The 17,401-nt window shown below is 39.9% G+C and overlaps 1 protein-coding gene across 1 annotated transcript in view; it reads left to right on the top strand.

Moving 5' to 3' along the window:
* Positions 1–17,401, top strand: part of TENM1 (teneurin transmembrane protein 1) — a 986,510-nt gene that overhangs the window by 865,123 nt on the left and 103,986 nt on the right. Inside the window, exons 23-25 of the mRNA XM_018044162.1 lie at positions 1,147–1,396; positions 9,955–9,975; positions 15,422–15,654. Of these exons, the coding sequence (XP_017899651.1) occupies positions 1,147–1,396; positions 9,955–9,975; positions 15,422–15,654 (504 nt within the window). The remainder of the gene's footprint in view (positions 1–1,146; positions 1,397–9,954; positions 9,976–15,421; positions 15,655–17,401) is intronic.

Raw genomic sequence — 17,401 nt, 5'->3', positions numbered from 1 at the left:
TGAGTGATGTTGAGCATTTTTTCATGTGTTTGTTAGCCATCTGTTTGTCTTTGGAGAAATGTGTATTTAGTTCTTTGGTCCATTTTTTGATTGGGTCGTTTATTTTTCTGGTATTGAGCTGCAGGAGCTGCTTGTATATTTTTGAGATCAATTATTTGTCAGTTGCTTCCTTTACTATTATTTTCTCCCATTCTGAAGGCTGTCTTTTCACCTTGCTTATAGTTTCCTTCATTTTGCAAGAGTTTTTAAGTTTAATTAGGTCCCATTTGTTTATTTTTGCTTTCATTTCCATTACTCCAGGAGGTGGGTCATAGAGGATCTTGCTGTGATTTATGTCAGAGAGTGTTTTGCCTACTGAGTTTAGTCTTAAACTTGTTGAGTTTGGGGTACCAGTGGGACATCCAAGTAAAGAGATGTAGTAGGAAATTGCATGTCAGGTGAAAACTCTGAACAGGAGAAAAGTTTCAATGTAGAGCTATGGGAGTTAAGTTATGAGAATGGATGAGATTTCCCAGAGAAAATGACTGCAGAATAGTTTCCAGCATTTTCGTAAGTCGGTATCTTTTATTTCCTGCACTGATGATAGTGAGATATGGTCCAAAAGAGTGGAACATTCAAGTGCTTTTCTCTTATCTTTGAAGTGCATTCTAGTAGTATGATTTCTTTTTACCAAAGTAGATTACCTTTCTGATTGTGTTTTGCTAGGTTAATATTAAAATTGACTGATCCTCCCTTTTCATAGTTGTATAGAGCAGGTGATTTGAAGTCAGACAGATGTGCACCAGGCATCAGAAGAAAGTCAGTCAGAGATGAAAAACCAGCCACAGATGATTAACAGAGCCCAAAGTGAACAGGAAATCATTAAAAGTTAGTCATTAAACGCTTTATTGAGGCATTTAGAATCAACATTAGAGGGACTGGGTATATTACCCCATTTCATAGATGGACAAACTGAGGCAAAGTGTTATGCTGCCATTTGTTGTAGCTGTGCAGTTAAACAAAAGCTGGGGTGATGTGCTTCACTCTCAGGTTCTTTGATAGCAAGCCAAAGCTCCTTCCTGCTTTGAACAATGAGAGAGAATTTAAAATATTGCTGAGAATATGGTGTGGTTATTTTTTAATTCTTTTTTTCCCCCTTGGATCTAGGAATCATACATAAAGGGAATGGAGAAAATATGTTCATTTCCCAGCAGCCTCCAGTCATAGCGACCATAATGGGTAATGGACACCAAAGGAGCGTAGCCTGCACCAACTGCAATGGCCCCGCCCACAACAACAAACTCTTCGCTCCCGTTGCCTTAGCTTCTGGCCCTGATGGTAGTGTGTATGTGGGTGACTTCAATTTTGTAAGGCGAATATTTCCCTCGGGAAACTCCGTTAGTATTTTGGAATTAAGGTAAGTCTCTTCTGATCTCTGTGTTTGCTTAGTGGATAAGGTGAAAGCCAGAATGAGATAACAGGAACAGACAAGGCATTGCACGAAGGAACAGAAAATGCAGTTGCCATATTGTAGTACCGAGCTGAGATGCAGGGATAGGGCCAAAGACATAGGTCACCATGCCTACTCCCACTTGAAGAAACCTTTGGGCACTGCTTTGAAGAACCAGGAAGTGTTGACATGCCTGTACGTGTGGCCTTCCCTGAGTGTATTCCTGACACTGATGTGGAGCTCCATTCTGTCACGTGCTCAGGTAAGTCACTCAACCCCTGTTCTGCCCGTTACAAAGACTGATCAAAAATACATAGTATTGATTCTAGCAGGTAGAGGTGTTGTCAGAGCCAAAAACTACATTTCCTAAGATCTCCAGGTCCAGTCTTTTGAAGTGGTCCGTTCATCAAAGGGAAAATGGCTGCCTGTGTTTACACGACAGTTGAAGAAGGATTAGTTTTTTCATCCTTAAAAGCTCTGATCCGTTGGAAAAAATGATTAAAGCATCCATCTTTAGACTTTCTCATTCTGTTTTAGGAATTTTCTTGAGAGGACAAAGTATTTTGACACCATTTGAAAGGAATTCATACCTTTTGGCACTGTCTTTCATATTTTGGAGTTACACAGAAATAACAACTAAAGAGACCTCGACTTAATCATCTTTATTTCTCCCTTTCTAAGAATTATTGTTGTTGTTCAGTTGCTCAGTTGTGTCTGACTCTTTGCGACCCCATAGACTGCAGCATGGCAAGATTTTCACCATCTCCCAGAGTCTGCTTAACTCATGTCCACTGAGTCAGTGATGCCATCTAACCATCTCATCTTCTGTCTTCCCCTTTTCCTCCTGCCTTCAGTCTTTCCCAGCATCAAGGTCTTTTCAAATGAGTCAGCTCTTCACATCAGGTGGCCAAAGTATTGGAACATCAGCTTTAGCATCAGTCCTTCCAATGCATATTCAGGTTTCTAAGGATATAAGGCACAAATATATATCCCCTGGAGTCCTAGAAAAGGAAGACATCCTCTCCCATCCCAAGAGGGAGAAACAGATTTGTTTCCCCACCCCTGGATAAACTAATAGAGCCTTCTCCTAATTGGTTGTGACAGTTTTATCCCTGACACATGCCTTCAGGACATGAGGCTGAAAATTTCCCTATGTTCCAGAAAACTTTGATGCCACCCTATAAACTCTTCCATAAAACAGTTCTTGCCTTGGGCATCACCTCAGTGACCTGAAAAGTAGTGACCAAGAACAGTGACTGGGAGAACAGAGACAATGATAGAGCAACGTGTATGCACGGAGCACAGTCAGGACCAGTCAAATCATGTGAAAAGTCTTGGGTCATTTTCGTTTAACACTTATGATCACATAAACGTGGAAATCTGAATACATAAGGACATTCCTCAAAAGTTTTCAAATTCTTGTGCTTTCCTTTGGAATCTACCTCCCTTTTCTCAGACTGAGTCTTTCATACCTACTTAGAGAACTCTTCTAGTCCCAAACCCCCGTCCATTTTTCACATTAATTCACTCCAGTTTTAATACGTTTCTTAATTATAATTGCAAACGCTGTCATAGAGAAAAAAGCTGTTAAATCCCTTGACTGATAAAAAAAAATAGACTGTAAAATTAAGATTTTATAAAGATAAAGCACATCTACAGAGTCTAAAGAGGTACTAATTCATAGCACCCTGCCCTAATCAAATGTTCATGTACCTTGGGATGTCATGCCTCACCGGGATTTGTCATTACAAGCAGTGTATCCCTTTGGGCACCTACTTACTGGAAAATCAGTGAAGAAGGCCATGATGGTTGTAGCCTGGATTTGGAAATGTTTTATACAACATTCTACATTGTCTTCAAAATCCTAGGGATGCTCTGTCTACATGATGCCAAACATAAGCGGAGCACTGAACAATTCATTCACCATCTGAATGTTTCCAGGCATGCAGATATTGGCCCTTGCATACAGACCTTGTCTGGCTGACCCCATATAGCCAACCCTATAAAACCTATGTAACTAGCTCCTATATATTAATAGCTGCCTTTTCAGAGGAAAAAAACCATAGGATTATCTATAAAAACCAAAACTATTACTATAAAGATAACCCAGCTAAATAGACTCCTTTCCCTTGTCATTTAAATGCAAATTTACCTAAGGTGGAGCAATTGTCATTCATTGAGAAGATTCTCTCTTGGTCAAGGGTCCTTAACAGTTCACAAATTTGCATTTTAGTCCAAAGTAACTTATGACCTTCCTTTAACACAAAGTCATTTGAAGAATAAAATAGAATAACTTGGACCCTGATTGCAAAGTGATTTTCTCACTATAAGGAAAATTTAGTTTTGGACAGAGTGAAGTAGTTTTCAATCCCTATTCCTTCTTGACTTCCCTGGTGGCTCAGACACACCATTTTCTCTCACTGCCACAGCTCTTCAAAGGCACAGGCGAGCACACACCATGAGCTCACACACCCAGGCTTTCACTTAGCGTGAATCTGCCTAGCTGGCTCTTCTGAGCTGACATCCTATACAGCAGTTCTTCCTAACATTTTTCTTTAAGTTCTCAGACCTTTTTGAGAATCTATTGAATGTTATGGGCCTTCTCCCCCAGAAATAAACACATTCACACAAAACTCAGCCATTACATATTTTCATTCTCTCCCCATATCTCCACCTCCCACCTCCCACCCTAGCAACTTATCCCTGTGGATGAAGCCCTTTCATAGACTCATGGTTAAGATTCCCTGCATTTCTTTCAAGGAGAAAAAATTATTCTTCCTTCTCTACTCCCAACACTCTTGTGAATGGCCATCAGAGAAATAACCTGATGGAATATAAATATATAGATATGATCATTTAGATGTAATTAACAGGTAACTCCCTATTTGATGATAGTCAAAACCATCAACCCAGTCTATGACAGCAAACATTATCTGTCATGTTTAATCAGAAACCAGTATAGTCCTTATTAGAGTCACTTAAAAAAAAAGTATCCTGATCAGTAGTCTATTCTGTACACTTTGCATCTTTCACATATGATTGGTGAATTTAAATATTTGCTTTATAACTTTTCCAAGTTTAAACTTTCTTGGGAGAAATAAGTTGACACAAGGTGGTTTTGCTAGCTTAATAACCATAATGTTCGTTGAATTCTACTTTATATATAGAGAGAGTTCATTTTGTACCAATTTTTGGTTGATGTTAAAATCAGTTAATTGAATCGCTCCCCCCCTCCAGCGCATATTAGTCATTTTATTTGGTTGAGTCATCTGTTTCCTTGGAAACACAGACTATATATAGTCACTATGTTAATTGGTTGCATTTAAAACTGAGTGGAAGAGCAATATTGTCAATAAGTTGTTACAGAAAAAAATAGAGAACATTCTAGATCTTCACTCTCTGTCAGGTTATTCATTATATAACTTAACTACTCTGTTTTCTACTTTTGTATCTATAAAATTGTCAATTTAGTGTTTGAGCATGTAAGAGAATGCTCATCCGCTTACATGTCTTATACAGTTTAACCTGTTTTAAGATCCACAAATGTGTAGTTATCCACCCAGTGTTTGATGACATCTTGAGAGGACATAAAGCTTGCCCCTACTGGGTGCCCTTCTATATTTCCTTCTCTTTCATCTTCTTGTTCCATTTTGGGCCACATTGAACAATTCTAGATGCCCCTTGACATTTCAAAGACTGGCAGACTATAGATTTTTCCTCTCAGCTCCACTGATCCAAACTGTCCCCAATTGAGTTTCTTTCATCTGACCTCAAAAGTGATTTCATTTTCATTGGTGGATGATCATTTATTTCCTCTAGCTGATCCCCCATTGGCTGAATGGGGAGGGTACAAAAAAGTCAGTTATGTCATTATTATTAGCAGCATGTCAAGATCAACAAGATTATTTCTTGTTATTTAAGCATGTAGTATCCCTTTGCCTGTTTACTGCAGATTTCATCTGTACATATACATCTTAGTGCTTCCTTCCAGTGGGAAATTAAGATACAATAACAAAGAAGGGAAGCTTATAAGATCATGCAATTAAACCTGAGGGAGTCTCAAAAATACGTTCTGTGAAGTTTTGTTTTTTTAAGATAGATTTATGAGATAGCTTAGGTTTAGATATCCCTAGTGCTTTGCTTCTCATGTTAAAATTTTAAACACACATACACATACACATATTTCAGTAACTAAAAAGTGATATCACAGATTTATGAGCTTAGTGATAGAAGAGTCCATAGAGGTGTCTGGTAAAATGTAGTGTGCACTGCATCCCTGACGGTTGATCAGCTTTACTTTGTTTATCCCTCTCAATAACAGAAAACTTACTTATCTCACCCAACAACCCACTGCATCTTTGGAATGCTCTGTTGAAAATTCTTCCTTATACTGAGCAAAAATCTGCCTTCATGAAACATCCACTCAGTAGTGGCAAATGTTTACATCTAAAGCACAGAAGCCACTTCCCTCATTTACCTGAGAAGCTTTCACAAGTGTTAAGATACGTACCTGAACTTTCTCTTCTTCGTTCTCAGCATCCCCAAGTCCATCAACTGTTTCTCATCAATTATGACTGTTTCATCTTCCTTTGATTGTGACCTCAGAGTCATTTTTCAGTTTTCTAAAACTCACATGGGTAATTATATAAACAAAAACAGGAGACACCATATGAAGTGCTTTGTAAGAATTTAAATATGAGGATCCTCTTGCTCCCTTCTCATCTTCTAATTTCACAAATCTATTAAGCATAACTGGAAATGATTTATCCTTTGTAAAAACCTCATGCTGTTATTGTTCAAGATGCCGTGATTCTCCAGATATTTGTTTTGTCCTTCCCTTAAAAAGGAAAAAAAGGAAGAAAAGAAAAGAGCCTACCAAATGCTTCTTGGTGCCTTGAGTAATTTGGACTTGACAAATGTCAATGTGACATGAAAATTTTCTCTTGAGATTTTACTGTTTCTTTCACAGTGACTGGTTAATATTTCCTACATTGTTCTTAAGACTCAACTCCTGTCTTTGCCTGGAGATTGGGTAGAACTGGAATATCACCCATTTGGGGCAGTTAGCATGATGAGGGACAGTAGAAGTTGTACGGAGCTCTGCTGAAGGAACAAATGGAACACAGACTTTAAGGGCTCTGAAAATATCTGAAAAATGACCAAGAGCCTTCCTCTCGTCAGCAACACTGGAGTTCCAAACAGAGAAACAGACTACATATAGATGAAATAGGTGATTAGCTTTCCAGTTTAGTCTCTTGTATTAGCATTGTCACCCCAAAGCTCCATTTACCTCACACCCAAAACATCTTTGCTGACCTTCCAAGGGGCCCAAATTGCCACCCTAAGAAATGCATTCCTCTGAGTTGAGACATTGGCTTTCCAAGAGTTCCCAACACGAGAACCTGTGTTGGAAAAATCCATCAAGCTAAAATCATCATTAATCCCCGAACATGGATTCGTTTGTCAGATTGACTTTCAAGTGAATGGCTAGCTGAAAGCAGGGCCCTAAACACAACGCAGGAAAGTTATGATAAGGCCAAGGGACAGAGAATGAGAAGGATAGTCTTAACTGAGGGTTTCCTGAAGTTGGAAGCTCTAAGAAGTGGCAGGAGTGGGAACTCAGTCTTCCAAGGAAGACTCCCATGAGAAGATGAACGCACAGGGAAGTCCATTCTTTGATATCAGATACTTTCTGACTAAGGATAAGGGAAGAAGCTAAGAACAGCATGAAGAACAAGCAAAGTGCTGCAACCAGCGCAGAGCAGGCCAGGCAAACTCTCGTGACGTCTGGTCATGAGCCAGAAACTCCAAAGTTGGCTTACCCCTTTTTCTCCATCTGTGAAATGTACTAAAGTATGGGTCATACATCCTTACCAAAATGTACAAAGAATGGGTCATACATGATGCTAAATGAAAGAAGCCAGGCACAAAATACCACACATTACCTAATGTCGTGTATGTGAAATGTCAAGAATAAACAAATTCAGAGACAGAAAGCAGATGAATGGTTGCCTGGGGCTGGAGAAATGGGGGAAATGGGAACTGACTGCTAATGGGTACGGGGTTTCTTCATAAGATGATGCAAATGTTCTGGAATCGGATGATGGCCGTGGTTGTACAACTCTATGAGTCTACTGGAAACTGCTGAATTGCACTTTTTCGAAGGGTAAAATTTTGGGGTATGTGAATTATATCTCAGTAAAAAGTTTTTAATTAAAAAAGAATAGACAGCCATTTTAATCTTGCAGGTCCTGAACAAAATCAAAGATCGACTTAAAGATCCTACCATCAGGAGCATTTCTTGCTCTGAAAAGATTTGCCTTTCCATACCTTTCTCCTCCAAACTCATGGCAAACTTCAAGTCAGTCAGTTGCCAGGTGGTGATGCCCACTGAGGGGCTCAGGTGCCTGTGAGGCACTCACACACTGACACCTCAGCGTGCAGTCCATCGCCAGCTAGACAGCAGACCGACTTTGGTGGTGGCTCAATCCTAAATCTTTAACTAAAAGTAATTCTGAGACAGAACAAGGTCACACACTGGAAATAAATTCCGTCATTTTCTCTTCCTCCCTCTGAGATGTTAATGAGAGAAGCTGCTCTGCATAATATGGGACATCTTCCCAAATTCACGGTGACATTATTGGCATGATCAGAAGTGGCCACAAGAAAATCAAACCACCCCCTCTCCCCACTCCTTGCCATCACCTAAGAATTTCAAAACCTTTTGGAGCCACACACATGGTTCTGTACCATGAGAGTCTGTGGCAGATGAAACCATGCTTTAATGAGATCCTTCTAGTATGTTCACAACTCGACTTCCTTCAAGAAAATCAACCATGTAACGGTGATTAGAGCCAGCCTTAAGCACTTTCACCCTATAGTTCAGAGGCCACAAAAATAAGCAAGTGTCTAGAGACAAGGAAACTGAAAGAGGTTCAAATGCCTGAGGCCAGATTTCTAATCACATCACCTCACCCTTACCTTTTGATCTTTTGTGTCAACTCTGGGGATACCCACGCTTTAGAGGTGGCCCCATGAAATAGAAGGGGCTTCCCTGGTGGCTCAGTTGGTAAAGAGTCTGCCTACAATGCAGGAGAGCCAGGTTCGATCCCTGGGTTGGGAAGATCCCCTGGAGGAGGGCATGGCAACTCACTCCAGTATTCTTGCCTGGAGAATTCCATGGACAGAGGAGCCTAGTAGGCTACAGTCCATGGGGTCACAAAGAGTCGGACACGACTGGAGTGACTAATAACATAAAACGGAAAAGTCAGTGGATTGTCACTGTCGCCCACCTAGTCAAATCCCAAAAGGATTCTCTTCAACAAGAGTTAAATCAGTAGTTGCAGATGGCTTCAAAGGAAATCATTTTGTATCTTCTCTTCTTTCCTGATGTTCCAACTAATAAGAACATTTTCTAGTTTAGATAAAAAGATTTGTTATCTTCATAATTTTCAAAATGACCTAAGGGCCAGGTTTAAAAGGATTTTAAAACTGCAATGACTGTATTTCACAGATGATTATAACCTTTTAATTCTGGGCAGATTTGACCCAAGGTCAGGCCTATACACAGACTGTGCTCCCTGGGCGAGAAGACCCATACCCCGTCCCAGAGTAAGATACCCTAAGGCAGTGCCCTGTGCCAAGCTGTTAACAGATCAGGGACCCTGAGGTGTTCTGCTGTTTCTGACATGAGAGTTCCGTTTTACCCACCCCAGTTGCTCCCTCAGAGTATGAGTAGCTGGCCAGGACAAGGCCCTCGTAGTTTGATGTAAACTATGTTTTATTGAAACTTTCTTGATGCAGCGGTTTTGATGCCAAGTACATTCTATCATGGTTGAAGAAAAAAGTTTTATACTTTCAATTTGTTAAATTGTTTAATATTGCTAAATACTTGTGCTAATGTGCACAAGCGATGTCCCTATCTCACCTCTACAATCATATAAGTGGCTTAAGCTTGGTTGGGGATGTCTGTTGTACATAGACTTGATAATGAAAGAGTTTGCATTTTGATAAAGTGGCTTTCAAGTTAGAGACTTGCATGATTAGACCCTTTGCAGTGGGTACTTCTTCAAAACTTAGCCCAGGGGTTCTTAAGCCTTATTCTGCCTCAGAATCACCAACTGAGTTTGTTGAAAATGGAATTCTTGGGCCCCACTCCCACTTCCAGATTCTGATTTGGCATGACTGGGAAGAGCCCCCAGGAAACTGCACATGTGGCAAGAGCTCAGCTGCTTCCAATGAAAACAGTCCAGAGAGAACTTTTTGAAAAAAAACTACCTTAGAGCTTTAGCCCAGGCACCAAGCTGGATGTTCAGTCATCTTGGCGCCATCTTAGGATAAGCAGCCAGGAGGGATTGGGTCCACTTTGGCTTACCCATCTGACTGAGTGATCCCTATGGAGTCCCTTTACTGACCACAAGCTGAGTGAGGAATAGGTGTGTCTGGTTCAGTTTGGCTTGTTGGATGATACTGATGACTCTCCGTTTGCTTTTACTTGCTATTCGTGGATACCTTGTGCACCCTAGAAACAGAGATACCAGACATAGGTAAGCAAATCACATGGGTGGGTGCCTAATGCCCCTTCCTGCCTAAGACATCACCTCCTAATGCTAATAGGGAAACTTTACTTCTTAAATAAGGTTAAAGGAATAATGTAAATGTTAACTTAGGAGTTATAACTCAGGTAAGTGTTTTCCAAAAGGAGAGCCCCACTAAGTGGAATTTGCTGGAGGATCAGAATGTACCAAAAGGAAAACACAATAAGAGAAAGTTGACAGTTCAGTACTTCCCGGGAAAGCAAAGCCTCCAATCTCATGGTGTTTTCTTAGGTGATATCACAGATGAGTCTGTAAGTTCAAATAGATTTGATGTGGTGGACTCCCCTGGTGGCTCAGATGGTAAAGAATCCTCTTGCCAATGCAGGAGACAAGAGATGTGGGTTTGATCCCCGGATCAGGAAGACCCCCTAGAGGAGGGCATGGCAACCTACTCCAGTATTATTGCCTGGAGAGTCCCATGGATAGAGGAGTCCTGCGGGCTACAGTCCATGGAATCACAAAGAGTCAGACACAACTGAGCAACTAACACTTTCACTTCACTTTCACTTTCAAGTTGCAAGTAGAGAAAGAGATGGCACAGCAGTCTTTCTGCTTCCAGGGACTTAGTTGACGAGTATATTAAGAGAATGTTCTTGAATAAGATTTCTCCATGTTCCTCTTATGCAACCTCATGGTTTCTATTTTACCCCATCAAAAAAAAAGATAATAAACTTTAAACTGACCATTTACTGACAATGGCATATAACTCTGAAATTAGTCATAATAAGTATGTCTATTCAACTTGTTAACACATTACACTTGTCAAAACTGTTCTAAGTTACCTGAAATTGCAAAGGAGAAAATTGAATTTGTTCACTTTCGAATGCCAATTGTCATCAAAATGGCAGTGATGGGGTTTGTCATTTGGATTCCATCTGGGAGAGGCACTTCCCAAATGCCAGTGCACAAGATCAGCCTTGCTACTTTGGCATAACTGATTCCTTAAGCAAATTAAGTTGGTTATCAAATTGCTTGCTGGTAAAATGTTGCACAGTATTAATTATGAGCATTAATTGCCCATTTAACAATCTATGTGGTTTTAACTGGCATGAATGAAGTGATATTTGCTAAGTTATCTTTGCTAAGTCTCCATGCAGGCATTGCTTGCATGGAAAACTAACCAGAAGATGACAATAAGTCTAACACTAAAGTTATAATCTTCACATATTTCAAATCTCAATATGTGTTTAGACACAAGGGATTAGAACAAATTGGAATGTATTCCAGTGGTTTTTCTTTCTCAGGTTTGGCATGTTTTCACAAAGTAGAAAGAAACCAATCTCAAAAGAGCTGAAGTGCACTTGGGAAATGGCATGAAATGGCAAGAAATTGCATCTCAATATAGGAGACCTTCCTGACTGTTGGCTGTCAAGAAAATAGCAATCAGATTTGAATTTGGTGCATTTGGGCTATTCCATTTTCTAAAGGCCAGTGCACAGAGTTTGAGAACAGCCTTGCAAAGCAACATAGTTAGAAGAAGATTGTAACACTGAATTTTTTTTGTCACTTTCAGAACAAGAGTATTCTGAAGGTATTTATTTTGCACACTCAGTCACATACAAATCTAATCTAATATTGGTCCAAGCACAGACTTGTTAGTGACCCTGGGTGAGCTTTCTATGTGCCTGGGTTTCCTCAGTTGAGATTTGAGAAGAATGATAATTTCAAGTTCCCTCACAGGCACTTTGAGGATATTCAATAATAAATGAATGTAATGCATTCCAAAGTGTTTTTGTGCGAATAACATTTCTCTTGGAAAAATAGCCTATGGACTTCTGCTAAACAAAACATGATTAATCTGATTCAGTTGAAACTTCCACAAGCTGGCTACCAAAGTATTGAAGGTTGTTTTGGGGAGGGGTGTGACCCCTTCTTTATTCTAGAAAGATCTAAGGGCACTGGAAAATTTTTATTCTCAAGGCAAAAAGTACAACTAAATATGTGAAAACTTTTACTCAAACCCATATTTAAGCAGTCTTTGCTACAGAGATGCTTTGTCTCATATGACTGCCAAAGCAATACTGGAATCTGTCGGGCCCTTCACAGTTTATTTACAGCAGCTGGCATGGTAATTCCAGGGTTGAAGATGTCCCTGGAATCTACCGGATTCTCTTATTTGATGAAGGTAAGTAGAAAAAAAATTAAGTATTCCAATTGGATTTGATTTTTTTCCAATTAAAACTATAAACTGGATCTCAAGTCAATATTTGCCAGCCTTACTATCATTAACATAAATATGCTTAGAGGGCAAATGGCAATTACAAATACAATCAGGAACATGCCAGTCTTTAAGAGCATCTTAATTAGTCTAATGACCCTCTCCCCTCCATTTTGCTTGGCTAAGTAGCCAAGGCCTGAACTCTTCTATGTCTTAGTTAGATTCATGTCCTACAATTTAGTTCCGCACTTACTGAGCATCAGCCCTGTCAGACCCTCAGTTGGCACTGAGGTAGAAAGGAAAGGTTCCTGCCTGCAAAGAGTTCACAGAGTAGTTGGAGAGAGAGAGGTGTGGAGGGGAAAAAATAGTGCTTACACCCAGTATTCAGATCTCAGTTTCTAATACCATTTTTCAATAAAAGGACTAGGGATACTTGGAGAAATGATTCATTCTAGTGCCAAGGCAGGTATCATATAAGATGAGCCTGGAGCATCGTGTCGTTCCAGAAAGTAAGGACGTGCTCAAAAGACAAGCAAAGCACACCCACATTGATGGCGGTTGATGAGGGGCACACAAGCCAACAGAAAGAGCTCCCAGGGGCTAACGCTGCAACGATTTGAGCAACAAATAAAGTAGTATTGGATTTAATGTAAAATATAAAGCAAATATTCATGAGTCCATACTGATAGGAAAAAATGGTTGAGTTCATAAATAAATGGAGAAGAAAACATAAAGTTGTCATGCAGAACTCCAAATAATTTATATAGATACTCGACCCTCAAGGAGGTGCACTCCCTACTCTTTCAGTGTTGTCTTGGCGGAGTAACTTCCTCGAAAGAATACAGTGTGGAAAATAAGACAGAAAGAGTTAACTTGCAGAGGACAAACCTGACAAACACTACCTCAGCCAGGCGATTGAGGTCGACATTAACAGTGATAAGCCATGTTGATATTATGTACCCTTGATTTGATTTGATGAGAATGGCACTTTACCCCTGTGGTCTTCCTTCCCTGTCTAACTGTGAGAAAAAAAAAAAAATCAGACACATTCCAGTAGGAGCATCCTACAAAATACCTGACCAGTACTCCTTAAAACTGTTAAGGTCATCAAAAACCAGCAAACTCTGAGAAACTGTCACAGCCCTTCGGAGCCTGAGACTGGAAGGCTAAATATAATTTGGTATCCTAGATGGAATCCTGAAACAGAAAAAGGATATTAAGTAAAAACTAAGGAAATCTGAATAAAATATGAACTTCAGTTAATAATTTTAAAAAATAATGCTAATGTCATCAGTGCTGCTAGGTAACGTGTTCCTCCTATCTGCTCGTTTCCCTCCTTTCTACTCCTGTTGTAACACTCCTATTTACAAGTCATAGCCCATTTACTGATCTGACTCCCCCACTAGACTGTAAGTTTCATGAAGAAAAGGGCTTTGTTGTGCACATAAGTAGGTCTCCCGACCATAGCACAATTCCTTGGCACATTGTTTGCACTTAGTAAATATTTTTTAATGACTCCATGAGCAAATACAAAAGAAATAGTACCAAGGAAGGAATGCAGGTGAGAGATGGCAGAACCTTGGACTGCAGACAGAGGAGATAAAGACAAGTGGGCAGATTGGAGAAGAGTTTAGGAGGTAGAATTTTTTTTAATGTTGTTTTACTGGATATAGGGAATGGCAGAAAGAAGGAGTAGTAAAGAATGGCTTCCGGTTTCTGATTTAGGCTACCAGGTGTGAGGCTGAGTGCCGTGCAGTGAGCACACTAGAGATAAGACAGGGTAGCTCTTGTCCAACCTCTCATGGTTTATTAGGGGGTACAAAGACATTTTTTTTTAAAAGTTAATATGACATGTGATCACCCAGAATAGAGGTAAGCATAGGCAAATAACTGAGCCTAGAGATTTAGGCAAAGCTTTCTTCAGAAGATAATGCCTGTATAAAACCTTAAAAGGCATATAAGAATTAATTACTTAGTAAAGAAAGGAATGTGCCCCATACCAAAGAATATTTAAAAGTCTGTAGAGTTTTTAAAGATGGGAAGCAAATGATGAGATTAACTCTGGAGGCAAGATGGGGAAAAATGGATTTAAGGTTTCAAAAACACCTCCTATGGGCAGGGCTATGGAAAATATTGCAGGCCAGAGATGATGAAGGTTAAAACTAATGTAATAGCAGGAGGGATAGAAGAAAAGTTCTGAAAGTTCATTTGCAGGCACAATTACATGTGGAGAGAAAGGGGAAGAATAAGGGTTAGACCTCAAGGTTTGGAGCTTAGATGATGTCAGCAGTACATGACCCTTAAGTTTAAGCAAAATGTCCCCCAAACCAAAACTCCTGCAGTGATAGGAAAAATGAAATTAGGAGGATCAAAACTAGTGAATGAGCTCAGCCACATATGCAGATAAAAATAATGCAAGAACCCATGTAAATATATAATTGAAGAATTTCAGGAATACCAAAATCCAGTCAAGGTAACTTGTCACCTTTAGGAGGTATGGATGATTGTGATTACAACCAAAAGAAAGGTCAAATGTAATCACTTGTATTATGTCCTGAAAGAAGAAAATATGGATTCAAGAAATATGGTAGTCAGCTAAAAAACAAACAAAAAAGTAAGAAACAAGGAAGCTTGGGAAGGAGAAGTTTGGCACAATATATCTGCAGCGCAGCCCTACTTAAGCCATACTCGTCACATTTTATGGATGCCTTTCCATTTCCAACAGGACCCCAGGAGGACAGTAGTGACCCCAAGTGAGGTAGGAAGCCCAGAAGACAAGAGTAGGTTTGTGAAGGATGGGGAATTCAGGAAGAGAATAACTAACTTCTGTTTTGGATTTTGAGGTGACTGTCTGAGGAGCTTCTGTTTGGGGTGATTGAGATATCCAGGCAGTAATCTAGTAGGTAATTGGAGAACTGGGTGGGGGGATAGAAAAGATATGTATGAGAAAACAGATCTCCTGGGATTTTCTCTCCTCTGCATCTTTCTCTACCCTCAAATGGATGGTACTGGGATATCAAGATCAATTACAGGTTAGCAGTACACATTGAATTTTTTTTAATCCCAGACCCATTACCAGAAAAACAAAGAGGTGTCCATCTCTTCAGTACATAAGAAAGAAGATACATTAATACTTTCACCTCTGAAGAGAATTTTCCACTTGTGACAAAAGGCAGAGCCCAGGGAGTGTAGGCTGAACAAGTTACTTTAAATAACTTTCTTTTTCTCTTCTCTTAGCACAAGCCCTGCTCACAAATACTATCTGGCTATGGACCCAATGTCTGAATCACTTTATCTATCAGACACCAATACCCGAAAAGTCTACAAGCTGAAATCTCTTGTGGAAACAAAAGATTTGTCCAAGAATTTTGAAGTGGTGGCAGGGACTGGTGATCAGTGCCTGCCCTTTGATCAGAGCCACTGTGGAGATGGCGGAAGAGCCTCAGAAGCTTCACTGAATAGCCCACGAGGTAAGAAAAATTCCTTGGTCGTCTAAAGGTTTCATTTGACTTCACAGATCTCTAAGACTGTTGTCCCAGTGTGGTCCATCCATCCCAATATACTGTACCTCTGACAGACGTCATCTCTGAAGTCTATATGGGAAGATAGGCACACCCAGGACTAATTTTTAGCCAATATGCATTCGGATAGTCATAACTATTAGTAACATATTGGAATGCCTCTTTTCTGGTTGATAAATAATTATTGCCCAGAACCCTCTGCTTCCTGGACACGCCAGCCCATGATCTCCTTCTTGGAATCTCCCAACAGTCCAACAACTAAAGGGTTAACTCCTGGCCCAGCAAAGGGCCCCCGGAGGATGGCTTTAGTACTGTGGCCTGCACTGGTTAGGGGTCAAGTCTGTGCCACCTTCTGCCACTTTCAAATATATTGAGCATTTCATAGACTTGAGACATTCCTGCCTTTTGCTTAACAATCACCCACCTTTAATGAACCTTTCTTCCATTAATTTATCTAAATCATTCTTGAAGTGAAAGTGAAAGGGTTAGCCACTCAGTCGTGTCTTAATTCCTCTGTTCATGGAATTCTCCAGGCAAGAATACTGGAGTGGGTTGCCATTCCCTTCTCCAGGGGATCTTCCCAACCCAGGAGCTGAACCCAGGTCTGCCACATTGCAGGCAGATTCTTTACCACCTGAGCCACTGGGGAAATCATCCTTGAAACTATATACTTACATTTTAAATTTATATCACCCATACTATGCATGTGTGCAGGCTAAGTTGTTTCAGCCGTGTCCAGCTCTTTGCACTCCTATGGACTGTAGCCTGCCAGGCCCCTCTGTCCATGGGATTCTCCAGGCAAGAATACTGGAGTGAGTTGCCATGCCCTCCTCCAGGGGTCTTCCCTACCCAGGGATCGAATCCACGTCTCTTATGTCTCCTGCATTAGGAGGCAGATTCTTTACCACTAGCGTCACCTGGGAAGCCCCACCCCTAGTATCCTAATATAACAAATTCCTTTTTTTTTCTTTTGCCTTCTGTGAGAGCTCAGACTTACTTTTATTTGTCCTAAATTTAACTTCCCAATATTCAAGGGTCAACCCTCAATTCTGTTGCCTGAGATTTTTAAATAAATCTATGTTCTCCTAGTCAGCTTCATGATTTTATAGATTTGGATCATATTCCCATCTTAGGCCACTAAACTGAAGGATCGTCAGCTTTTAACTCTGTCACCATATATAATCCACCCTATCTCCTTCATTATTTAATCCTTCTCTCTTTCTTCTCCAAAGTACTTTTATGAAGTATTCATTTTAGTGAGTTTTAAGAACCCAATGTGGGTTTTTTTTTAAACTATTACACAAATAATATACAGTTGTTGCAGAAAAATCAGAAAATAGAGAACACAAAAAAATGTTTTTAACTAAGGTTACCCATAATCCTACCACATCTACAAAACCACTGTCAACATTTTTATTCTTTTAGACTTTTTTTCTGTGCATATCATATATTTTATTCTCTAATAATAGAATCATAGAATGCTGTTCTATAATCTGCTTTTCATACTTAACGTATTATGAACACCTTTCCATGCCAAAAAATATAGTGAGGTCAATGTGTTTAATTCATTAGATGGTCAGTTACTGTTTCAAATATTAAGAGGTTACTCTTTAGCTATTTGACATTTGCCATATGGGGATTAAATTTCAACTACAATCAGAGTTTAAAGGCTTCCCTTTCTTCAAGGCCATATTCA

Source organism: Capra hircus (genome assembly GCF_001704415.2).
Source record: "Capra hircus breed San Clemente chromosome X unlocalized genomic scaffold, ASM170441v1, whole genome shotgun sequence".
Taxonomy (NCBI): domain Eukaryota; kingdom Metazoa; phylum Chordata; class Mammalia; order Artiodactyla; family Bovidae; genus Capra; species Capra hircus.
This window is presented reverse-complemented; position numbering and strand designations above follow the sequence as displayed.